General features: G+C 35.7%; 1 protein-coding gene across 1 annotated transcript; it reads right to left on the bottom strand.

Annotated features, from left to right (window-relative positions):
- Nucleotides 1-2,951: 2,951 nt before the first annotated feature.
- On the bottom strand, nt 2,952-10,189 carry LOC134850994 (alpha-methylacyl-CoA racemase-like). The gene is made up of 2 exons (XM_063866859.1): nt 8,943-10,189; nt 2,952-3,854 (listed from the first exon to the last, which is right to left on the bottom strand). Exons 1-2 carry the CDS (start codon nt 9,260-9,262, stop codon nt 3,005-3,007), a joined length of 1,170 nt encoding a protein of 389 aa, XP_063722929.1. The 5' UTR covers nt 9,263-10,189; the 3' UTR covers nt 2,952-3,004.
- Nucleotides 10,190-27,631: the final 17,442 nt, after the last annotated feature.

Genomic DNA, 27,631 nt, shown 5'->3' with positions numbered 1-27,631 from the left:
AAAAATAATACGTTGAAAAAGCTTAAACATGGCGAGATAGTGAAGCCCGCATTTAAATATATAATAGATAATATATTACAAAAAATCAACACAATTTACGCCATAGAAAAACAATTATAAAAAATTTTAAACTGATGAATAAATAAACCGGGAGAAACGCTCTCTGATGCAGAAATACTATGACTGAAACTTGGAAAAGTAAAATTAAAACAGACTGAAAATACAGCATAAAAAAGCTAGTAACATTGGTGGCTTTTTATGCTAAATTTTCAAAGTAAAGATAGCTTTCCGGTTAGAATTATCTACAATTGTTTCTCGATGATAGCTGGTGATACATTGAATTAACTTCAGCATAAAAGAAGTCGTTAAGAATGACAATTTCATTCATACTCTGAAATTTATAATGAAGAAAATGAATTGAAAAACATCGAAATCGCAAGCGTAACTGAAGAAAAAAAAACTATTTGCTCATAGAAGCTCATTTCACTGCACAGGCACACTTGTCTTAAGGAATCCTCCCCACCTGCAATTAAGAATTTGTAGAATTAGGACAATACAGTGTTTGTAATTTCATTCTTTTCCTTCTTTAAACACAGAGTCGAAGCGCAAGTGTAGCACTTTCGATATAAAAAAACTTTCGATATAAAATTATGGCAAACTAGATGACAAAAAACGAGACGAAAGCCGCTTAGTGCAAAAAAAATTCAATCAAAAGGTTTGAAAGTTTCTCTCGATTGGCAATGAATAGTTCAGGGAAAAAAATGCGAAAATAACATCGGATAAAAACTGTCAAAACTGGTTGCTTTGTAAAATTACTAAAAACTTTTATCAAATCGAGTTCCAACTTTTCTACACAAGTAGAACCTTCGCTTCGCAAACACTTGCGAGAACACGACAAAAAGCAGCTCTAATGTGCAATAATAAAATTAAGAAATAAGCCTCGAAGTAGTAAAAAAAAATTCGGCAACCTCTGAGATTCAAACCTGCGACCTAGCGATTGAGAGACCAACACACTCACCGCTCATCCACGGAAGCTTACTAGGTACCAAACACTAGCCACAAATTAAGCAGAGAACAGATGCTATGCAATTTCCAATGCTTCATTGAAATTTCCAAATAAGTGAACACTTTTATTTGCGAATTAGATTTGAAAAAAGAAGGTTTGTAATAACACACTAAGATGATCGCAAGTATAAAAAAGCAAATACTGTTGGAAAAGAGTCGATGAACGCAAAGAAACAGAAAAAATGAATTTCGAAATTCAAAAACAAAAACATATGCTTTAAAGCTCTTCAAATTTCAAGAACAACTTATTACGCGCACTTTTTTTGATAGAATTAATTTATTTCGAGTGTAAGGTAAAGTTTTTCTGCTGGGAAATTTAAAAATTAAATTCAAAATTAAAAATCGATCACGTTTTTTCACGCCATTTACTCTTTGTTAATTTGAGATGGAACTTTGACTGCATTTTAGCAAATGAAATTGAATTGAAAATGAACATATATCTACGGACATTCATAAAAGCATTAATTTGTATGAATGCACTTTCTGTAGTAATCAGAACATTTTGAGGCTTTTCCTGAAAAAAAAATTGAACAACATATGTTCAAAATGCATACATGCTCAAAATATAACTGTTGCAATAAAATATTGCTAAAAGAGGTATCTCGGAGATGACTCCTAAACACAAAGTTACGGGATAAAAAAATCGTACCAAGTTTCATTACCTTTGTAAGGGACAATTAAATCACGCAAAACCAAGGTACCACAAATTAACGTCCGATTACGTGGAATGAAACATCACATGAAAACCTTTTTAGGACACGATTCGAGGTGCAATAAAAAAATTGGAAACAGCATCAGGGGCAGAAAACAATCCAATAAAGCAATTTTCGCATTTTATTATTTACACAGAAGTGAAGCTGCACTTTGTAAATACAAGCAAAAAAAAGACAAAAACTAGCTCTAAAAAGTGAAATAAGAAAAGGTTTAAAATAAGTTGATAAAAAGTTTTGGTATGTGTCGGATTCGAGCATCCAACCTCGGGATATGGTGTCGCACGTCCTCGCATCTGCGCCACAGGCTCTTGAACGTTTGATAACTCTAGCCACCAATAAAGCAGCTAAAAATGCTGATAAATTGCCAATGATATGCAGCAAAAACGTCACCGAAATATAAATAAAACTATTGCTAAGTGCGGCATTGAATCTCCGACCAGCAGAATGGGAGCCTCACTTCTTTACCTCTAAGCCACGGTCACTTGAAGATCCGCAACCACTAGCCACCAACAAATCACACAACAGACGCTATGAAATTTCCAATGCTACAGATAGCGATGATTGCAGAAATACCACCATATGAGCATTCATATTTGCGACTTTGGTTGGAAAAAAAAATATTTATTACACTACGCTAGCTTGCTAATAACTACAATACGCTCGTGTGAACTGCAAATAATGCACTCTACGAGATCATAACGAGTCTTTCAAAATTGTATGGCAATTTAACTAGTGTTGCTTAAATAGATTTGTTAAAAATTCAACCAATTCGAAATTAAACTATAACGTGGTATCAATTTTAGCCTAGCAATTCTGAAACTCAATCCCATCCTAGCATTGTCTTCCTTCTTCAAATAATAACGCAGGTTGTATGCTCGTAATCGATTTGTTCTCAAATTTCAAGAGTTTTTTAACAGTTTTCGTCGGATTTTTAATTTTATTTTGTGTTTTTACGGACTACTCCTTTTGGGTTTCAGGCTTCATCTCCAAACTACTCTTTAAATAATTGGCCAATCGGTCAAATAGAATTTTTTTCCAAAACAACAAAATTCATCAGCAACTTAATTGCTCAAAAAACAGCAACGCTTAAAATAATAATAATCTTGATCACATTTGGAAATATTGACACTTCAGCTCACGCAAAACTTGTCAACTCTAAAATAAAAACTTTCTTAGCAATTAATCATAACAAAATTACAAAACTGATATTGTTAATATTTAAGTCTTTACAATTTCGAACCTGTTGAATGACAAAAGATATCTCCATTTTCTTTAAAATAGCGAATTTCTTCTTCCGTGTAGTCCAATTCTGTCAATACCTCTGAAGTATTAAATCCAATAGGTAGAACTCGAGCTGACTCATCTTTGTTTAAAGCACCAGGCGTTCGACCAAGTTTAGGAGCTACATTGGGAACATTGACTCCAGACTTAGTATGAACAAATGATTCGTTTTCTTGATTATGCTTCAGTTCGTAGGCTTCGCTTAATTCCAAAACAGGAGTAACACAAGCATCTACATCGGCAAAAATTTCAACCCAATCTTTCATTGATTTTGCAGCAAATTTCGCTTCAAAATCTGATCGCATTTCGGGCCATTTATTTCTATCCATTTGATCTTCAGTGGAGTAATTGTTATCTAAATCTAACTTTTGAACTAACTTGATGAAAAAGTGGGGCTCGAGGGAGCCAACAGCCATGAATCTGCCATCTGATGTTTTGTACGTGTCATAAAATGGACATCCGCCATCTAACACATTTTGACCTCTGCTGTCTTGTGTTATGAACGGAAGAAGATGCTTGGAGTGGAATAGAAACGAAGCTATGTATGCAGCACCTGCCGTCATACTGCAATCAACTATTTGGCCTTTTCCGCTTTTCGTTCGTTCCAAAAGAGCCATGACAATGCTAAAAGCACACATCAAGCCCCCACCGGCAAAATCAGCCAGCAGATTTTGAGGAGGTGTTGGTTTGGAGCCAGCTCTTCCAAGTCTACTGAGGACTCCCGAAAGCGACAAGAAGTTGATGTCATGGCCCGCCATTGAACTCCAATTGCCTTTTTGTCCATAGCCGCTCAGCCTTAACACCCATGTTTAATAAAATCCCTTGAGTTTACAAGCGATCAGTACTGGGGCAAAAAACTTAGGAAAAAAATGACCAGCCTAGCTTTCACTATGTTAAACAAAGATTTCAAGATAAACTTGATTGCTTTGATGCCCTTTTAGGGTCTATGAACAAGGATAGAGGGTTTCTGTGAAGTAGCACGGAAAGTTCCGACCTGATTTAAAAATATTCAACACAGACGTAAAGCTGGTCTTGCGATACAACAATTATAGGAGTAAAACAGCATGACGCTCAAGATTAGGCAAAAATGACTTCGCACGATGTTTCCTTTAAAGAAAGAACAAGGAAAACGAAATTTTGTTTAAATTTATTAAAAACTTTTTAAAGAAGTCCACCAATGGGATTGATTTTGAGCAGTCTAAAATTTGCGGCAGAATTCTTATCAATCTCAAAAATAAAATGGGAAATTTGTAGTAAATGGTTAATTAAGCTGACAGAATTAAGGCCAACAGGTAGAACCCAATAGCATTTTTTGGCAAAATCTTATAGGAAACAAGAATACCGCCCACATACAATCCACGAGTGCCATATATGTACTGAATGCAAGGTGATACAAAAAAATATGGAAACTAAGCCGAGAGGTTAATCGACAACCATAAAGACGAAAAACCATCATCGAAATTATATAATAGTAGATACAACTAGATCTATGAAAACAAATGAAGCAAATTTTGAAATCAAACACGATCATCAGATGTAGCTTCGGAAGAAGGCTTAAAAAGCGGTATCAAAACTGAAAATACCTGAGCAGAAAACGTTCAACAGAAGAAAAATTCGGAAATTTCCTTGATTAGGCAAAAAGGCAAAAAAGAATTTTGAACAAATCAATTTGCCTAAACTACAACCGTCATTTTTGGCTCTTGAATTAAGCCAAAAAAAAACTTTGAACGAATCGATTTTGTAAATTTACAACCAATATAAATGCAAAATTGGAGTATGACGGATAATTAAAACACTAACATGATCTTAATATGTAAATTGCTGTGTTACCAACAGATAAGACCAAGAGATCAATGAGTCCAGTATATGATTCATCCGAGCAAATTTAATTATGGGAAAAAAGATTAACACCCGATTGCAATACTCTTGCTGATCGCAAGGGTAGAAAAATCCAAATTTTAACCCCTATGTTCAAAACTCTTTAATTTTTTCTTGACACTGAGAAAACGTTCTCGTTTTTCGAGACTACCAATCACAACCATTATGCCTTCAGAATGATACCTCACTTAGTCTCTTATAAGCTTCCCTAGGAATCATCAAAAGTGGAGACAAAAAGCCGATTATGATATAATTTTTCAAATTTGTTTTACAAATGTCATCTTGAATGCAAAGCTAGGTCTCAACTTTTTTAAGCTTTTGGCGCTTCTCTTTTGTCACTCCCCCTTTCACAAACTATGAGGTCAACTTTAAAACAACTGACCTTTCAATGGCAAAAAAAAGTTCTACCAAATTTTCTTAGCAACTAGTCATTACGGTAGTAAAATACTGATGATTCAATTTGAGGTTTTCATAATTTCGATATGTGAAAAATTCCTATTTTCTTGAAGCGAACTAAAATCTTCTTTGATCTATTCCATATTCTGTAGTATTAGTGTTCTTCAGTATTACTCAACCCAATTGATGGAACTTGGGCTGGCTGACTCACCTTTGCAAAAACTTAGCCCACTCTTCGGCAAAAACTTCAGCCCAATCTTGGCTGCAAACTCTGATCGCATTTTGGTCCATTTATTTAGATCCATTTGATCCTTAGTTGGATGATTGCAATCTAAATTCAACTTTTGAACTAACTTGATTCAAAAATGAGATTCAAGAGAGCCAACATCCATGAATCTGCCATCTGAAATTTTGCAGGTGTCATAACACGAACAATCGCTATCTAGCAGAAATTTTCCTCTGCTTTCTTGGGTAAAAATAGAATCTTTGAGTGGACTAGAAACTAAGTTACATACGCAGCTTCTGCAGTAATACTAAACATTTGGGCAAAAATCTTGTGAAACTAATACCAAGATAAAATTGATTACTCTGAAGTCCTTGTAAAGTCTGAAATTATATACACTGAGGCTCAGAACAGCTTCGAGTGACTATCAACACAATGCAAGTGTAGCAGTGCAAGCTAGCGAACAGAAACGGACACAAAAATCACTATGTCAAAAGCATAAAAAATTGAAAAAAAAAATCCAATTTTAGAAAAAACAGCCATAAAGCATTGATTAGCGTTAAATCACGAGCGATTAAGTTTCAAAAACTGATTTTTTAGACCACAACCGTCCTGAAATATCAAAACCGAAGGAACTCAAATACTGTTCTTCAAACGACACAAACTGAGTTGACTAAGCCTGTAAAACATAATCTGAACACATTTTAGTTTAAAAATCATAAACTTTTTCAAAATCCGAACTGTTTAATATATAACACAACACGACGACTACAATTAGAGTAGAAATAGTAGAACTGTTGGGTTTTGTTTAAAAAACCAAAACAATATTTAAACAAAACCCAACAGTTCATGCACTGAAAAAACAACAATGTCCGACCTTAGTCGAAAGAAAAAAAATAATTGAAAGACAAAAATCCAATTTCACAAAAACTGTCGAGAAAGCCACAAAGCATTAATTAGCTTTTAATCACGAGCGTTGAAGTTTCAAAATATGACACTATTAGACCACTACCGTCCTGAAATATCAAAACCGAGAGTAATCAAATGCTGCTCTTCAGACGATACAAAATGAGTTGACTAAGCCAGTAAAACGTTATCCGAAAACATTTAAATTTAAAAAAAAACTATTTATTTTATAATATAATAATTTTCTCGACACTGAGAAAACGTTTTCTATTTTCAAGACTACCAATCACGACCAATATGACTTCAGAATGATACCTCACTTAGTCTCTTATAAGCTTCCCTAGTAATCCTCAAAATTGGATACAAAAGCCGACTATGATATATTTGTTCTTTTTTTCAAATTTCATCTTAATTGCAAAGTTAGGTCTTCATTTTTTGTTCTTTCGGCTCTTCTCCTTTGCCATGACCCACTCACAAAAGTTGAGGCCAACATTAACATAACTGACTCAAAAAGGGTATGACACAAAATGTACACAAAATTTATTTAGTAATTAACCTAATTAACCACTATCGTACGAAAACACTGATGATTTAATTTGGGGTTTTCATAATTTCAATATGTGACAAAAATAATCCTATTTTCCTGAATAAATCGAATTTCGTCTTTGATGTATTCCATTTTCTGTAGTATAGGTACTAAATCCAATTGATGGAACTTGGGATGACTCATCATTGTTTATAACACCAGGTGTTCTGCGGAGTTTAGAAGCTGCAAGAGTACTATCAACTCCAGACTTAGTTTGAATACACCATTCGTCTGCAAGATTATGCTTCAATTCATGAGGTTCATTCAACTCCAAAAATGAAGAAACACACGCATCTTCATAGGCAAAAATTTCAACCCAATCTTTCATTGACTTTGTAGAAAAATTCGCTTCAAACTCTGATCGCATTTTGGTCCATTTATGTCCATCCAATTGATCTTTAGTTGAATTATTGTAATTCAAATCCAACTTTTGAGCTAAATTGACGCAAAATTGAGGCTCGAGGGAGCCAACAGCCATGAACCTGCCATCTGATATTTTGTCGGAGTCATAACACGAACATCCGCTATCTAGCAGATTTAATCCTCTGTTTTCTTGGGTAAAAAAAAAGAAGCTTTGAGTGGAATAGAAACGAAGCTATATACGCAGCAGCACCTGCAGTAATACTACAATCTATTACTTGGCCTTTTCCACTGTTCATTCGCTCTATAAGGGCCATGACAAGGCCAAAAGCGCATATTAAGCCCCCACGGGCCAAAGCACCCAGCAGACTTTGAGGAGGGGTAGGTTTAGAGTGCGCTCTTCCAAGTCTACCGAGAACTCCCGAAAGCGACAAAAGTTGATGTCATGGCCCGCCATTGAACTCCAAGGGCCTGTTTGTCCATAGCCACTCAGCCTACAGCAATTTTTAATTAAATTCCAAGAGCTTGTAAGCCATCTAAATTGGGGTAAAAATCTTAGGAGAACATAGCGCTGCAGCTGTGTGAAACTAATACCAAGATTAAATTTATTACTCTGAAAACCTTGTGCGGTCTGAAATTATATACACAAAGGCTCAGAACAGCTTCGAATGACTATCAACACAATGCAAGCGTAGCAGTGCAAGCTAGCGAACAGAAAAGGAAACGAAAATCACTATGTCAAAAGCATAAAAAATTGAAGAAAAAAATCCAATTTTAGAAAAAACAGCCATAAAGCATTGATTAGCGTTGAATCAGGAGCGATCAAATTGCAAAAACTGAAACTTTTAGACCACAACCGTTCTGAAATATCAAAACCGAGTGTAATCTAATTCTGTTCTTCAAACGACACAAACTGAGTTGTCCAAGCCTGTAAAAACATAATCCCAAAACATTTTAATTTAAAAAAATCCATAACTTATTCAGATCCGAACTGTTTAATTTATAAAACAACAGGACGACAATTAGAGTAGAAATAGTTTAACCGAAAAAATATGCTTCCGAAATTATGCCGACAAAAATAAATAGACAAACGAAAACCCAACTATTTATGCACTGAAAAAAAAACAAGGTCCGACTTAAGGGTGCAGAGGCAACTGTGTTACCTCTAGAGCAAGTAGAAGGGAGCCTGGCATTTGTTACGATTCATTAAAAAAGCAAGTTCAATTTGTTTCATATTTGTAAGAAAATTTGTTCACTGGAAAATCTCTAGTTCCCGATTACAAGACAGTTGCTTTCGCAAGTGTAATTTAAGAAAACGAATTTCATGACACTTGCTCTTACATTTGTACTTTAAAAATTCAATTTTTTTGGTAAATTTTCTCCTTTATCTTCATTTTTAAAAAATTAAATTAAAATACTATATAACGTCGGATTGTCAAAAAATGCCACTTCTACCTCACATAACTGCTTATATACCAATTTCCTCTATTTTTTTCCAAATTAAATTGCTCAGTAACACCTAAACAGTAATTACCTTGCATATATAAGCGCTGGGTTGCATTCCATGGCAATATCGGGTCCCAGTCCCATTCGCTCCATTGTTCCTGATCTGAACGGCTCAATAAGTACATCGGATTTCTCTATAAGTTCTTTCGCAATTTTCATTCCATTCTTACTCTTCAAGTTCACAGAGACTGACTTCTTATTATCAGCCAGCACATCTACCCCAAAATTTGGTGCTGGTAATTTGTCTAAACGCGTTACAGATGCTCCATGATCAGCTAGAATCTTCCCGCAAAATGGACCCGGAGCAAGTCCAGCGAGCTCAACTACCTTGACTCCTCTCAATGACATCAAAATCTGCAATTCCGCAAATCACAATTGTTATTTCAATGCTACCCAAATATTATCCTTTTCGTCTCTTAAGATTGAGAACAGATCCTGATTGCGGTTTATTAATTCAGTCAATGACTTGAAACCCAAGTGGTGCAGGTCGATGTATTGTTTGTGCATGTTGAAATGATGTGTTTGCAGTGAATTTATTCTAACAGTGCCTTCTCTTGTCAAAATAGCACCTATATTTCTACGTATTCTGTCTTCGGATAAGTGATTGTTTAACTCTAACCAATGTGCCTTATTGGTTTGCACAATTGATTCTGAAGGATACAGCATGCAGACTTCACCAGGGTGAACAGTTATGATTTCTTCCAAGAGTAGAAAGATGTCTTTGACAGTTGAACACATGCAAGAGCTGGGCATCAAATCAACTCCGTTCTCCTCACAGTATTCATACAAAAATGCATCTAGAGAAACCCCATTTGGGTGATTTTGGATCAAACTGCTGACATTTTCCCTAATATGCGCCGGAACAAAGCCAGGAGTTCGCCTGTTGGCAACTTTCTTCTGTAAGCCGGAAGGTTTTCTATGACTTCCAGTTCTGGTTTTAACATTGTTAGGGCATTCCGGGTACGATAAAGCACCCCTAAAACTGCTTGACAAACCCTTCTTTTCAGCAAGCACGTACTGATTTCCAGAACCATATTTAGACGGAACACATTGAATGCGGTCAGGAAATCGCTTCAAAAAGTCGTCTAAATTTGCGCAATTGAATCTTTGCCAAGGAACATCTCTTCCTACAATGAAACTGTACTCTGACATCAAATCACTCGTAAGCATTCCCTCTCCTCCGTTCGAGGCAAGGACAGCAATGATATTTCTTATAACATCTTCACTAGAATTTGGAAGGCAATCATTGATAGCTTGAGAACGCTGAGCCATCGTAACCTAAAATTGTAGATTAAAAATCATTCAAATAAAAAATACCGGTTCTTTCCCATAAAAGCTTCCCCATTCTACTAATTTAAAAAACATAAGCCCTATGAAAGACAATCAGACGTTCGAAAAAAGCCAATATGGAAAGTTCATAGTTATAAGAACTAAACTCCTTGCGAGAATGAATAAGCAAACGGAAGATTGCGATATCACAGAAAACAAAACTCTGACAATAGAAAACATTAAAAAAAAACAAATCGCGTGGCAAGACCTTAATTTTCTGGAAGATACCAAAAACATGGACGAGCCAAAGTCATCAAACACACATTATTTCCTTCATTTATTTTTGTTCCGGCTTTCGTACAGCCACATGACATAGAAGTTGCAACTTTTTGATTTCATTTAGAAACTGAACGAACTTTTTCTTCACGTTTTGTTCGTTTTCTCAGCAACTATTCAAGATACAAGAGTCAAATTTTGACGAAATGTAGATGAAACTATTTGAAAAGGCTTAACCGGTCCAAAAACTTAAAAACCGTGTTTTGAAGGCGTAAATTAGCCAGCTTATTTCAAGTAGTTTTACAGGTTTTCTTCGTGTGGAAACAACCTCAAAAACGATATAAGGAATTGAATTTAATGGGCTCAAATTAGTTCTGTGGGAAGCTGGTGAGCTTGACTTACTCATTGTATTGCCTTAAAATGACAAATAACCGATGTAACAGAGTTACTTGGTCCGGCGTAAGAAAACGGCTATAATTTTATGAAAAAATTCGCGCTGATGATAGAATTCAGTCAACAAAAGAGATATTCCAGCAAATATTTTGAAAAACACTGCTCCAATCTAAGCACAGGAGTCTCATTAGCAGGTGTGTTGTGTGTAAACTTTGTCCAATTTTCTGGTAAAAGCTCCAAAGAACTCTTAGTGCATGTGTCGTGAAAACAGATATTACCGGTTCTCGGCGCCGGTCCAAGTAACTCTGTTAATTCTGCTATTCGTTATTTTTGAGCAACTTAATGAGTAAGTCAAACTCATCAGCTTCCCAAAGAACTAACTTGAGTCCAGTAATTCGAATTCCATATATTGTTTGTGAGGTTGCTTCCACAGCAATAACACCTGTAAAATTAGTTATGATAAGCTGGCTAATTAACGCCTTCGAAACAAAACTTTTCGATTTTTAGACCGGTAAAGCTTTTCAAACAATTTCAACTACCTCTTGTCAAAATTTGAATCCTGTATCTTAAATATTGCAGAGAGGACAAACAAAACGTGAAGTTCGTTCATTTTCTCGTTGAAATCATTGCAACTTCTATGTTCCGTGACTGTAGAAAGTGGCGGAATATTTGTGCTCGAGGTGGTTTATAAATACTGAATGACTCATAAATTTACCGCTTGAAAAATGCGTATGCTAGCAAAACCTGTAAGAACGTGATATTTCCTGAAAAGCATTGAAAAACTATTTCTAGTGCAAAAGACCCTACAGAGAGTGATTGGTAATTTGAGTTTATTGCATTTTGGTTTTTAAACGTGTGCTTCAATTATTGTACAAAGAACTATGCGTCAAAACAGTACAGTGTAAACAAGAGGAAATGTGGAACATCTTTAAGAGCACCTCGTGTTTTCAGTCCGATCTTCGGTAAAAAAGTCTATAGCAAGAAAAAATCTTCTAGCTGAGAAGAGTCTCTGATATTTCCAGTGACATAGGCTGAATTTGCCATCTCGATAGCCACTCTAACTCGCTGATGTAGGTAAGAGGCGGCTTTCCGCTCTTCCAGCTCGTTTTTCAAAATTTTACTGAGATTCTTGAGGAAAACGAGAGTTGAGGGGCCGTAATTACCTTGGGTGTAGAATGCGAGCGGCTGGAATAAGTAGACAGATTCTGTTAGCTCGTCGTACTTTCTTCTTTTTTGTCGTCTGCGGTTAGTGTAGCTGTTTCTGACAGACCAGAAGCAAGTCACGCTGGCGATGGAGAGTCCACTACAGTTATATCCCAGATGAGACAAAAACCTCTGCTCCACGTGCTGGTTGTCATTCAATCGGGTCTTTTTCAATCTTGATCGCAGAGTCCGGGTGGTTCAAGAACTGACGGTACGTGAACAGTGCCAAGGGCTTGCTTGAAGAGAATTTTCAGGACGGTGTGTCTAGAGAAACGACCAGAGCTTTTGACACAAGACAAAGCGTGAGTTTCTTGTGTCGAGACTGCAGTTCCACAGACGCAGGTATGCGGTTCGCAAACTTTTGCTCCGAGTCTCCAAGCAACGATTATTTTCAACTGTAGGTTCGTAAACTTAAGTCCAAGATTTGCTGAAGGCAGAGCGTTTAGCCAAACTCAACTGTGTTTGCCCTCGCAAGCTGATATCCGGGTTTTAGCTTCATCATTCGATGAAAGTTTCAGAGTTTTCAACTGTTCTTTGTGGCAGGGGCGCGTCCAAGACTTCTGTAAGTGGGCATTTTCCTGGGTTTCTGTGCAATGTGAGATTTCAAACCATATGAAAGTAGCATGAGGCTCATTCAGAGGCTCGAGGAGGATCATCATGGAAGTTTGTCTGCAAACAACTGCTGATGCCATATGGGCAGAAGGTGCAAGGAGCGTTGCTGACTCAATACCAAGACCACTTAAGTCGCTCATAAATAGTTCCATATTGAACTGAGGCAAGATAATTGGTGTGTTACTTAACTCTATGAACATCTCTAGTACTTTGCATATGGTGTGGGAAAGAATTTTAAAAAATATATTTTCTAATGAAAAAATTTATTAAATTGAAAACTTAAATAGATGAAAATTACAAGATCAGGTCTGTGCTAAAATAAATTATGACAAGCCACTAAGTCATGTCTACCAAAATTTTCATACGTTTCTATCAGCAATGAATAAGCCTTGAAACCAAAAATTATAAATCAGATAAAAAATGTAACATTCGCCCGGAAGATACATATCGACGGATAACAAAACTAAGTCTTAAAACGACTGGCTAGCGTCTAAACAGAGCCTTGCATGTTTTTCACCGTCTCTACCAAGCCAGTACTTTTCGGTGGTCTTTCTTACATCGGGTCGACAAAAACGTTACTGCTCTCCGGCTTCGACCAGAACGCTCAAATTAACTGAATTACATGCAAAAATAGTGAGCTCATGGCTGGGTCTCTGTATCCCCAGACCACGAGGTCACTCCTAAAAACAGGGCTACTACTTATCATATTACTATTGTTTTTGTTCAGTAGATAAAAATCATCATCTCCATCGAAGATGGATCAACCCTTTCCCCCAACTCCTAGCTTCTCATCTTAGTAGAATGAATTCAGATGTTAATTAAATTCAACTCAGGACATGACAGGATGCTAAAAGTTTATGTGAGTTAATAAAAGTTTCCGTCCCGAGACCCTTCCGGATTCTTGAATCCGCTGAATCAAGCTCCTTACTCTTGATTTCTTGCTAATCCGGAAGGCTGGTTCTCACCCTTCACCGTTGTTGGCAACGGCCTTGCAACTATTGTAGCAGCACAATAGTTGCAACTCGGAACGCTCTCTGCTATTCTGTAGTTCGTTGTCGTTCTCCAATCTCGATTTTCGTACTGTTCGCAATCGCAGATAAAAGTTGTTCTGTTTTTCACTCGCTTTTTGTTAAAATGGCCGTTTCAGCATTTCTCAGAAATGTGACGTCATCAATTAAATTTTTGAAAATTTAAAATACTAGAATATTCTAGCCCTCACCGTTTGGCTAAACGTTCCAATAACGTCGCTAATCCTTCGAAATCATCAACTCGGAAGGCTTACTGCTCAAAATTCGAATCCTGCATAAATTGCATTTTGGCCATTCTGGTCGAATGTCACAAAATTGATATACTGGGACAGCCGCGGTGGTCCCCTGCAAATTATCTTGACTGGATTGTTTTACCATTGCTACCACTCGTGGACACTAGTGGGTGTACACAGGTTGGTGGATCATATGATTGTAAATGGAGCAAGCTCCCTCAGAAGGACCCTTGACTACCTACCCTACGATCTGAAGGTAAAGTATCGAAGATTCAATTTTGCAAAATCGGGACTAATCCTCAACCCAACCAACGTGAGTAAATTCAAGAAATTGCAGTGGTTACTTAGAAAAGGTTCCCTAAAATCCAGAGAAACCATTCTCTGGCACGACGTGATAAACAATTGTATCACAAAGCATCCCAAAAACTTTAATACGAAGTGTTCCCCGGAGCAGTTAACTGAAATCATCACGAATTTTCAGCATCAAATATGCGATCATATACATTCGTCGAGACAGTACCGCTCACATTTATGAAAAAATACGGAAGACGAAACCTCTCATCATCGACGCGATAAAACGACTTGTTCCTAAACAAAAACAAATCGACATCGATACAGTTGTTTTCCTCTCTAAACTACATCCCCTACGTCTCTTGAGCTGAAGTTGCTCAACAAAGTACTTTCGAAACGTCACAACCTTCGTTCACTAGTACTTCAGCAAAGATCAAAATCAAGAGTACGGCCCACCAAATCAAAGAGAGCAGCAGCAACAAAAAAACAAGCATCCCAATCCTCATCTTACTAGTTCTGGTAGGTCTGATTTTCTTGAGACTAGTCTCTCTTGAGGTTTTTATACCTTGGAGTGTTAGTTCCAGGAATTATTAGAGTCCTAGGAATAAGAGTTATTTTTGAGTCCTATTATTAGAGTTCCTGCTGTGCTGTATACCTTAGAGTATCAGTTCAAGGGAATAAAAAAACTCAATAAGTTCTCTCTAGACTGGTTTTCTCCGGAGGTTTTTATACCTTGGAATGTTAATTCCAGGAATTATTAGAGTCATAGGATTTTGTGAGCAATATCCTCATCGCACTAGTTCTGGTGAGTCTGATTTTCTTGAGACTAGTCTCTCCTGAGGTATTTATACCTTGGAGTTAGTTCCAGGAATTAATAGAGTCCTTTTTATACCAGGAATTATACCTTGGAGTATCAGTCCAAGGGAATCAAAAAACTCAATAAGTCTTCTCTAGACTGGTTTTCTCCTGAGGTTTTATACCTTGGAGCGTCAGTTCTGAGAAGATTTTGTGAGCAATATGGGCTCCGAAGATAGACGCAGAAATGCTAGCGTTTCGCAAGCATCTGAGAAATCTTGTAAAACAAGCAAAAAGCCGATCACCAACAAAAGTCAAATCTTTAATTGAATTGGCTGTGGCGATGTTATGCACATGACAAAAATATGCACTGGAATATCTGAAACTGCCATCTTTGGAAATTAGGAGATCAGTCAGAACGTCTTCCCGCTCTGTAACTGTTGTGTTGGAAACAATAGGAAAGAGTCGATGATCAACGATTTGCTGCAAACCCGTCCATCCATTGCCAAACAAAACTAAACGAAATCGCCGAACACTTCTCTACATTTAAACAAGAGATAGATTCATCTAAGCAAAAAATAGATGAAACAAACAAAAAACCACAAAACAGAAATGAACCAAAGCAACATGCCTTAAACAAACCAGAATCCAGCTAGAACGGAATCCGGATAAGAGGACTGCTTGAACTGGACTCAAAAAATTGAAGAGATATACACAAACACGACTTGGATGAGGTGAATAAACTGTTTGCGTTCTTAACAGTCGAAACAAAAATCACAAATTTAAAACGTTTAGGAAAATATGAAGAAGGAAAAAGGCCACGCACAGTAGTTGTAAACGTATCAATTGAATGGCAAAAACGATTGATACTAATGTCCCCGGCAGAATTGAAAATCTACGACAAAACAATTTTTGTGTCAAAAGAGCTCAGCTTAAGTGAATTTCTGATTGAGAACAAACTTGTTATGAAAAGACGAACAATGATAGAAATTGGCGTATCAGCTAAAAACCTAAGGCTAAGGGACTTTGTACTTTACCAATATGACGAAGAAAGTGGAAATTGGAAAAGAGTTGAAGAAAGCAATTGACTACCTACTGCTAAGTATTTAAAAATTTTATGCCTAAATGTCAGAAATATTTTGAACATCAACAGAAGAACAGCTCTATCAAATGCCATTTTACAAACAGACTACGATATACTATGTCTCAAATAGACATGGTTGTTAAAGAATAAACCAGATAAAGTTCTGCATTTGGCTGGTTCTGGTTTTAATATAATTCGCAAAGATAGAAAAAAATCCACTCACGGAGGTGTACTCATGGCGATAAAAGAAAATGTACATTACGAAGAAATTGATGCTCCAATAGAAAATGAAGAATACGTAGTGGCCAAACTAACAGGTGAAACTAGGCATCATCAAATTCTCTGCTGTGTTTATAGTCCCCCGAAAAACAATAAATACCAGTGGAAACAACAAAACCTCATCAGTTTGTTCGAAAACTTAACAAAATTACAAATACAACACAACTGTAACGCAGTGTCGATTACAGGAGATATAAATTTTGAATACACTAATTGGAAAATGATGCACTCAAAAGACGAATATGAAAATGCAGTGTTAAAAAGCTCATTGAACTTGACTATGAACAATTATTCGACTCTAAAAAAAAGCAGGTTGATGTTTTATTAACAAACAACCCTGGAGTGTTACTCAACTGGCATACGGACCAAACAGCAACAAACGCATACAGCATTGACAAAGTTTCATGCTCAGATCATTATGCTTACTCTGCAATAATTAACATGGAAGTCGGTATCAAAGAAATAAACAAAGGTGAAAGTCTGGCATTTAACAGAGCCGATTGGACGACAATAAATCAAGAAACAAAAGATAAACTTTTCATACCGTATTGTTACAGTAATGTAAATGAGCTCCTGCGTCAGTAGTATGCATAGTTATAGGACAAAATAAAGAACAATGTACCCAAGACTACATCACACAGATCAACTCTCACCCCGTGGGTGAAACCAAGTACGTCTCACATGCTAAAAAGAGTACAAACCTACTTTAAGCCTTATCCTAAAACACAAAAAACTGAAAGAAAATCTTCAAATAGCATTGACTGAAGATCAAGCAATTTATGAAGAAATAGTAAAAAGCAGTAGACGATCCGGTGACTTACAAAAATTATTGAACAAAATAAACAGTTCCAGGAAATATCCCCAAAAAATTGAAAACTTAAATGGATGAAAATTACAACATCAGGTCTGTGCTAAAATAAATTATGGCAAGCCACTAAGTCATGTCTACCAAATTTTTCATACGTTTACATCAGCAATGAATCAGCCTAGAAACCAAAAATTATAAATCAGATAAAAAATTGATATACTTGGACGGCCGGGGTGGTCCCCTGCAAATTACTTTGACTGGATTGTTTTACCATTGCTACCACTCGTGGACACTAGTGGGTGTACACAGGTTGGTGGATCATATGATTGTAAATGGAGCAAGCTCCCTCAGAAGGACCCTTGACTACCTACCCTACGATCTGAAGGTAAAGTATCGAAGATTCAATTTTGCAAAATCGGGACTAATCCTCAACCCAACCAACGTGAGTAAATTCAAGAAATTGCAGTGGTTACTTAGAAAAGGTTCCCTAAAATCCAGAGAAACCATTCTCTGGCACGACGTGATAAACAATTGTATCACAAAGCATCCCAAAAACTTTAATACGAAGTGTTCCCCGGAGCAGTTAACTGAAATCATCACGAATTTTCAGCATCAAATATGCGATCATATACATTCGTCGAGACAGTACCGCTCACATTTATGAAAAAATACGGAAGACGAAACCTCTCATCATCGACGCGATAAAACGACTTGTTCCTAAACAAAAACAAATCGACATCGATACAGTTGTTTTCCTCTCTAAACTACATCCCCTACGTCTCTTGAGCTGAAGTTGCTCAACAAAGTACTTTCGAAACGTCACAACCTTCGTTCACTAGTACTTCAGCAAAGATCAAAATCAAGAGTACGGCCCACCAAATCAAAGAGAGCAGCAGCAACGAAAAAACAAGCATCCCAATCCTCATCTTACTAGTTCTGGTGAGTCTGATTTTCTTGAGACTAGTCTCTCTTGAGGTTTTTATACCTTGGAGTGTTAGTTCCAGGAATTATTAGAGTCCTAGGAATAAGAGTTATTTTTGAGTCCTATTATTAGAGTTCCTGCTGTGCTGTATACCTTAGAGTATCAGTTCAAGGGAATAAAAAAACTCAATAAGTTCTCTCTAGACTGGTTTTCTCCGGAGGTTTTTATACCTTGGAATGTTAATTCCAGGAATTATTAGAGTCATAGGATTTTGTGAGCAATATCCTCATCGCACTAGTTCTGGTGAGTCTGATTTTCTTGAGACTAGTCTCTCCTGAGGTATTTATACCTTGGAGTTAGTTCCAGGAATTAATAGAGTCCTTTTTATACCAGGAATTATACCTTGGAGTATCAGTCCAAGGGAATCAAAAAACTCAATAAGTCTTCTCTAGACTGGTTTTCTCCTGAGGTTTTATACCTTGGAGCGTCAGTTCTGAGAAGATTTTGTGAGCAATATGGGCTCCGAAGATAGACGCAGAAATGCTAGCGTTTCGCAAGCATCTGAGAAATCTTGTAAAACAAGCAAAAAGCCGATCACCAACAAAAGTCAAATCTTTAATTGAATTGGCTGTGGCGATGTTATGCACATGACAAAAATATGCACTGGAATATCTGAAACTGCCATCTTTGGAAATTAGGAGATCAGTCAGAACGTCTTCCCGCTCTGTAACTGTTGTGTTGGAAACAATAAGAAAGAGTCGATGATCAACGATTTGCTGCAAACCCGTCCATCCATTGCCAAACAAAACTAAACGAAATCGCCGAACACTTCTCTACATTTAAACAAGAGATAGATTCATCTAAGCAAAAAATAGATGAAACAAACAAAAAACCACAAAACAGAAATGAACCAAAGCAACATGCCTTAAACAAACCAGAATCCAGCTAGAACGGAATCCGGATAAGAGGACTGCTTGAACTGGACTCAAAAAATTCAAGAGATAGACACGAACACGACTTGGATGAGGTGAATAAACTGTTTGCGTTCTTAACAGTCGAAAAAAAAATCACAAATTTAAAACGTTTAGGAAAATATGAAGAAGGAAAAAAGCCACGCACAGTAGTCGTAAATGTATCAAATGAATGGCAAAAACGACTGATACTAATGTCCCCGGCAAAATTGAAAATCTACGACAAAACACTTTAATGTCAAAAGAGCTCAGCCCAAGTGAATTTCTGATTGAGAACAAAGTTCTTATGAAAAGACGAACAATGATAGAAATTGGCGTATAAGCTAAAAACCTAAGGCTATGGGACCTTGTACTTTACCAATATGACGAAGAAGTGGAAATTGGAAAAAAGTCGACAAAAGCAATTGACTACCTACTGCTAAGTATTTAAAAATTTTATGCCTAAATGTCAGAAATATTTTAGACCTCAACAGAAAAACAGCTCTATCAAATGCCATTTTACAAACAGACTACGATATACTATGTCTCACAGAGACATGGCTGTTAAAGAATATACCAGATAAAGCTCTGCATTTGGCTGGTTCTGGTTTTAAAAACCAATCACTTTAAAAACCAATCATGGAGATGTACTCATGGCGATAAAACAAAATGTACAATACGAAGAAATTGATGCTCAAATAGAAAATGAAGAAACGTAGTGGCCAAACTAACAGGTGAAACTGGGCATCATCAAATTCTCTGCTGTGTTTATAATCCCCCGAAAAACAGTAAATACCAGTGGAAACAACAAAACCTCATCAGTTTGTTCAAAAACTTAACAAAATTACAAATACAACACAACTGTAACGCAGTGTCGATTACGGGAGAAAAAAATTTTGAATACACTAATTGGAAAATGATGCACTCACAGGACGAATATAAGAATGCAGTGTTAAAAAAGCTTATTGAACTTGACTATGAACGATTATTCGACTCTAAAAAAATGCAGCTTGATGTTTTATTAACAAACAACCCTGGAGTGTTACTCAACTGGCATACGGACCAAACAGCAACAAACGCATACAGCATTGACAAAGTTTCATGCTCAGATCATTATGCTTACTCTGCAACAATTAACATGGAAGCCAGTATCAAAGAAATAAACAGAGGTGAAAGTCTGGCATTTAACAGAGCCGATTGGACGACAATAAGTCAAGAAATAAAAGACAGACCTTTCATACCGTATTGTTACAGTAATGTAAATGAGCTCCTGCGTCAGTGGTATGCATGGTTATAGGACAAAATAATACAATGTACCCAAGGTTACATCACACAGATCAACTCTCCCCCGTGGATGACACCAAGTACGTCTCACATGCTAAAAAGAGTACAAACCCTAAAACGGCGTATTGATCGGCAAAACAAACCTACTTTAAACAAACCTACTTTAAGCCTTATCCTAAAACACAAAAAACTGGAAAAAAAAACTTCAATTAGCATTGGCTGAAGATCAAGCAATTTATGAAGAAACAGTAAAAAGCAGTAGACGATTCGGTGACTTACAAAAATACTTGAACAAAATAAATAGTTCCAGGAAAAATCCCCAAAAAATGTTTTACATGGAAAAATCCAATAGAGATGACACTCAAAAAGCTACATTTTTTAACGAATTCTTCATCATTGTATATCAAAAGGAATCAAATCCTAACCCTCTCGCACGAAATACAAACTGTTCTCCTACAGAAGAAATCTGTACACAAATAAACATTGAAGAAACTAAAATTGAATTCATACTCAAAAATCTATTAACAAATAAAGCATCAGGTTTTGATGCTATAGGTAATATTATCCTAGAAAAACTTTCTGAAACTCTGTCAAAATCGCTCTAGCTTCTCTTCCGCAAATTCATTAACAAGCGGCTCTTCCCGACTTACTGGAAAACAAGACAAGTGGCCCCAATTTTTAAAGAAAAGAACAAGGCGTCAGTTGAGTGCTACCGCCCAATTAGCCTTTTATGCTCCGTCTCGAAGGTCTTCGAAAAAATTATCTTTGATAAAATATACCCCAAAGTTCAACCTTTCTTGGAAAACGCACAAAATGGCTTCCAGCGAAAAAAGGTCAGCAGTACTACAAATGGTACAATTTTTGAGCAAAGTATACGAACTCTACGATGACAAAAATGTTCAAACACTATCAATTCTTTATCTAGTATTGTTTAAAGCCTTTGATAAAGTTCCTCATAGTATCCTTATCGCTAAACTACGGAACAAAGGTCTAGGCATTCAAAACCAAGACATAATACAAGACTATCTAACAGATAGAATGCAATTTGTGAAAAAAATCAATAAAAGTTCATCAACTCTGAAAGAAGTAACTAGCGGTGTACCACAGGGCTCAATTCTTGGCCCTTTACTTTTTATCATATTCATTAACGACATTCCCAAATGCATTGAGAAATCCGATTGTTTTGGCTATTGTGACGATATGAAGATCTTGTCTACTGAAAAAATTCATCTGCAAAAAGACACGACAAATGTTGAAAAATGGTGCGAAGAAAATAAAATGCCGCTGAACGAAGATAAATGTAATCTGTTAAACCTCAAAGGGAAAATGGAAGTTACACTATTTAATACAAATTTTGATACCGCAAAGACCCAAAAAGACTTAGGTATTTTAATGTGTGACAATTTTTCGTGGTCAATAAATGCTGAAAATTGCATATCAAAAGCAATGGGAGCTTTTTACAAAATCAAACGGATTATGTCGAATAAAACATCATTTAAGTCAAAATTAAATTTATACTGTGGATACATTGTACCAATCATAAGCTATGCATCGCAAACATGGTATCCGATCAAAACATAATTAAGACAACTAGAAAGAGTACAAAAACGAGCCACTTCTTGGATTACAAATAACTTCAAAATGAGTTATATTGAAAGACTGAAATTCTTAAAGCTCATTCCACTCTCAAGGTACTTTGAATTACACGACATATTGTACTTAGTTTCACTACGAAAAAGTAGAAATGACATTGATTTGAATACAATCTTTCATAAAAACGAATCACACACGAGACAAGCAACACGTGGTGAGATTGCTATTCAAGCAACAAGACGGAAAAGTCAAATGAAAATTTTTATGTACGTTCTGATACGCTATACAATTATTTTAGCCAAATTGTCGACTTCGAATATCAAGATTATGACAGCCTGAAAATATCTCTAACAAATAAGTATGGGAATTTCTTCAACAGAAATTTTGCAGAAAACAACTTGTGTATGCGGAGAATTCTTTGCTGGTGTGGAAACTGCAACCCACTGGGAAAAGTTACGAACTTATAAACGAGGTTTCGAAACCAATGGAGAAATCCTAAAGCCTACCCTACTACTACTACTACTACTACTACTACTACTACTACTACTACTACTACTACTACTACTACTACTACTGCTACTACTACTACTGTTCCGACCACGGTCTTTAGAAAACTACGGCTTAGAAAGTTTTTTTTTCCAAAGTAAAGTAGTTTCTTCTGCTTGGTGTGATAAAAGGATCTGAAATGAAAAACTAATTCAAGCATAATAGACAGTCATAGTGACATAGGCAAATTGGACCAAAAAATTGTAGAAAAATGACAAAAAAAATATTAAGGAAAAAAAATTCAAATTTTTTGAACTTTTAGAAGTTTTCCCAAAATGAAGCTACGAAATTCCGAAAACTAGTTTTACTTGCTTGAAATTAAGTTTTAAGGTCTTAAATTAGGCATAATTCAGCTGTTGTAAGCCTGCTCGCTTGCTTTGTTCACTCGAATTAAGACGAAAAATCAAATTTTGTACACCGGTTTTTCTCGACACTGGAAAAAATTAATTTCTTAAGGGGGTTCAAATTTGTTTAAAACGGCTTCAATATGTTGTATCATTCAACCCAGTCCGATGATCATTTATGTGACATTCGACCAGAATGTTGAACAAACAATTTCGCAATCGAATTTTTTTTGGAATTTCCAACCGAGAAGATTAATGGTTTTCATGAATTAGTGAAGTTAATTGAACGATCAGAAAAATCGTGAGGGGTTAGTTTTGACTGACATGCTTTTTTTTTAATTTTTTGATTTGGACGTGAAAGACGCGTAACTTTTTATTGTTTCGCACACACTGAAACTGCGAAATCAGAACAACAGTAGTCTCAATGACAACAACTACGAAAAAGCGACAGCAGATTGAGATTGTGATTAGAAATTGTCAGAAACCACTCCGAGTTGTAACGATTGTGCCGCTACAATCGTTACAAAGCAATTCACGAGAATCGGGAAGGGTGTTGGGACGTCGTGTCCAGCCTTCCAAGAAGAAATAAGAACTTTATTTCTCCGGATTCCAGAATCCGGAAGGGTCTCGGGAGAGAACTCACTATTTTAACAACTTTTAGCTTCTTGGAGTGTCTTGAACAATAACAATAGTGAAATAGTAAATAAGTAGTAGCCCTGTTTTTAGGAGTGAACTCGTGGTCTGGGGATACTGAGACCCAGCCAAGAGCTCACTATTTTGCATATAATTATGTTAATTAGAGAGATCTGATCGAAGCCGGAAACAGTAACGTTTTTTTTTGTCGACCCGATGGTAGAAAGACCACCAAAAGAACTGGCTTTGGCAGAGACGGTGAAAAGCATGTAGAGCTTTGTTTAGACGCTAGCCAGTCATTTTATAACTTAGCTTTATTTTCGTCGATATGTACTATCGGGCGAATGTTACATTATGGTACCTAATTTTGCATGGAAAACAAAGAAAACTAAAACGCACTCAAATACAAAGTAAAATTCCTTACCATTTTTCAAATGATTGGAACATGAATAAGCAGATGCCGTGAAATTAGCACAGAAAGTTCTACAATCAATTACTACAAGACTACATCAATAGCCACAAAGTATTTAAAAATAGTTCCGACCATTGAAAATTGGGATGAACTTTGTATTCGGGTGTGTTTTAGTTTTTTGTCTTTTTGTTTTCCACGAAAAATCAGGTACCACAAATAATCTTCGGACTGATTTGAGTGATATATCATATTAGATCCCTTACAGTCGTGATTCGAACCACATATAAAATCCCAAAACTAATTTTTTTCTTCTGTCGAGAAAAACCGATTTGAAATTTTTGATTTGTCGTCTCAATTCGAGCAAATAAAGTCTGGGAGCAGGCTTACAACAGGTAAATTATGCCTAAATTAAGTCCTCAAATTTAACTTTAAGCAATTAAAATTCATTTTTGGAGTTTTTTAGCTTCCTTTCGGGAACTAAAAACATAGAAACATTCAAAAACTTTCAGCAAAATAATTTGAAAAAAAATTTAAAGTTTTCTTTTTTTTTTCTTGTCATTTTCCTACAAAATTTTACATAATTTGCCTTTAATTCTATGACTGTCTGATAAACCTCAATTAAATTTTTGCGCCAGATCCTTTTATCACAACAAGCAGAATATTTGGAAAAAAAAGTTCTAAACCGTACTTTTCTAAAGACCGTGGTCACAACATTCTGTGTTGATTGCACGGTAACCGGTTATCCTTGTTTGTTTTTAAATTTGTGGGGTTTTTTGTTAGGGATGTGAGAGAAATATTTTTAAACTTGAAAAAAGCTAAATTATATAAAGAACAATGGTTGAATCAAAAAATCAATAATAAAAAAAAAATTGAGGAAGCGCTAGAAGAAGCTTTAAAACCATTTTCCTTGACGGAACCCGTATTTCACGACTTAAAACCACAATTCTTTTATTATAACACCTACGTGCACGCTCTACCCGCTCAAATTAGAAAAGCACAGATTTTAAACCCATTTTCTCAACGCTGAGAAAAATTATAGGAAGATTATCATTACCATTCGAATCACGTCTGAAAAAGTTTATTACGAACTATCACTTGGACCAATCTGCTGAACCGAAGTTACTGTCAGGAGTTTTCTAGATATGGTAGTGATAACGATAAAAGAAGATGACAAGTGTTGATGTCCTTACAATTAAAATCCGTTCGCAAATTTTTGAGCCTAAAACTTTGCGATAAGTTACTCATGTTGGAATAAAATGAGATGAAATGAATGTATCAAAAAATTGTCAGTTTAGGTATGAAATTGTGAAGTAAAAAATATTTTGAAACACTCGTAAAATAGTAAACCACTTCCAATTATTAAAACATTGTCAAAACTGAACATATAATTGCAAAACAACTAATGAAAATGGATTTCAGGCCATGTATTTGTATGCGTACATATACGATTAGATTTCATTTCAGAGGAGTCGAACCCTTTTCTAAATATTTTTTCTTGAAAATTGATGTGGTAATACAAAACTTGGTAATTTACAAGGCAACGAAATCCATATTTTTGACGTCAAATAAAAAAAATATAGGAGAAGCAGTTGTATAGTGGGTAACAAATGTTATTAGCTTTCTTCGTTGATTTATTCTATAATTCGACGTCAGTAGCCTCAATGCATTTCTAAAAAGCTCGTTTTTGTAAGTCAGATACTGATATAGATGTGTAAAACAATTCAGTTCAACTCTTTTCTCAATTCCGATCAAGGAGTTACTTTTCTGTAGGGCGGCAGAAGTTTTAGATTTTGATCTGAAAATGTTGCTTTTCAAAAACAGATCTTTTCTAAGGAGATTACTGAAGTTAAATCAATTTGCTCCTGACATATCGATGGATAATCTAAATTACTTATAATTAAACAAGAAAGCAAAGCAATCAAAGACGATGTTGGAAATAGTTCTCCAATGATATCTATCGTTTTAAGTCCTTAGATGTTTTTGCATGATTTTTTGTTTCAGTTTGGAAATAAAAATTAAAATCAAGAATCAGACCTAAATAAATGCACTCAATTTTTTTGCCATGTATTGGTAATTTATAATAAGCCCGTCAGTTTCCACATTCTATTCATCAATTTTTTGAAAAATATTTATAAATTCTGATTTCGATGCATTCAAATTGAAGAGTTTCGGCAAAACTTTTAGTGAGTTCAAGCAAGAGGTTTTGTAACTGATTCAGCGCATCATTTAAAGACATCATACCAAAGTACATTCATATGATAACAGTTTTCGTATATCATTGATAAAAAAAATTGAACAACTATGGACCTAGTACGGTGCCTTGTAGCAAACATCATTTCACCTCAATCCAGTCAAATAAACTCCATTTATGTTTACTTTTTGAAGGCGTTCATTGATAAAATTCTTGATAAAAAACCTAACAGTGTAATTTCTTTTCTATAATCTTATGTGAAATAGAGTCAAACGTCTTTGAAAGGTCCAATAACGCTGCATAAAAATGCTTTTTTAGAATCTTTTTTTTCGGATATTTTCTGTAACGTTAGTCAATGCATATTATTTTGCGATTTTTTGGCAAAATACAAATTGAAATGGAGTCATTACTTGATGTTTGTTCACAAGTTCTGTTCTTTGAGCAGGAAGAACTTTTTCAAAGATTGTGGAAAAAGCACATGTTATTGAAACAGGCTGGTAATTTTTTGCATTCAATGAGTAATGTTTTAATGGTTTTGAACGAGGGTCTGACATTTGGATTTTTATTTCAGATGATAAAACGTTGTCTTCTATGCAGTTATTGAAAAGTAAAGTGGGTCACAATTATTGATTGACCGTCGACTATTGCCCAAGCAGGCACGGTAGAAGGTTCCATAGGTTTTTGGGCCTAATACTCTCGAAGCAAATCAAAACATTGCTTCACTGTTATGTGGTGAAAACGGAACAGCGGAAGTTCAGACTTGGTTGGCATATAAGGCTGAGACTTAACAGAGCCAAAAAGCTCGCCTTAATTTGAAAATACATAACTTAAATGGCGTAAAATTTTAACCTGAGTTATCATTTCATTGAGTTACGTACCGTCTTAATACTGCTGCTTGAACACGAACCACGAAACTGGTTGATGTATTTCCATTTTTGCTGAATTGTGTTCAGAAGTGAGTAAACACTTAGCCGTTGTTTCTTTTGTTTATTTTAATTTGTAGGGCAAATGTTCACGGCAATGACAATAATTTTGCTATTTATCTTCGGTTTTTTGATTTCGATAAGCTAAAAGTAATCCTTGCTTACTTTTCAAGTTTCCTTTGCGCTCTGAATCAAATCATTCCAATTTCAGCGCATTTTTTGCGAATATGCAAATTTTTTGCAAATTTGCGAATATTTTTTTTTCGATAGGCGCATTTTGGTGAAGAGCATTAGAAATTATATTTATCATAAGAAATAACATGATTTGTGCGTCTGCGCATTGATTTAACTAAAACCAAAGGAGAGCGAAAAGCGTTTTTTAAAAATCTAATTTACGGTAATCATCTTTGTTGAAAGTATAAATAATTTAAGTTAATTTCTTAGTTCCTAAGTTAATTTTTGCCACAACAAGTGAAGCAAGATGGTCCCTTTTATAAACGTTAGTAACTAATGACTAAATTCCAAGATAGTCACCAAAGAGGTAATCGGTATGATTCTTTGCCGAAGCCCTGACTCGCGTCTCATCATTGCGTCAGAAGGCTTTTAATCCATAGAAATTAATGGTAGATTCCACCTTGTCTTTATCTG

The sequence above is a fragment of the Symsagittifera roscoffensis genome, chromosome 7 (assembly GCF_963678635.1).
Source record: "Symsagittifera roscoffensis chromosome 7, txSymRosc1.1, whole genome shotgun sequence".
In the NCBI taxonomy this organism is placed as follows: Eukaryota; Metazoa; Xenacoelomorpha; order Acoela; family Convolutidae; genus Symsagittifera; species Symsagittifera roscoffensis.
This window is presented reverse-complemented; position numbering and strand designations above follow the sequence as displayed.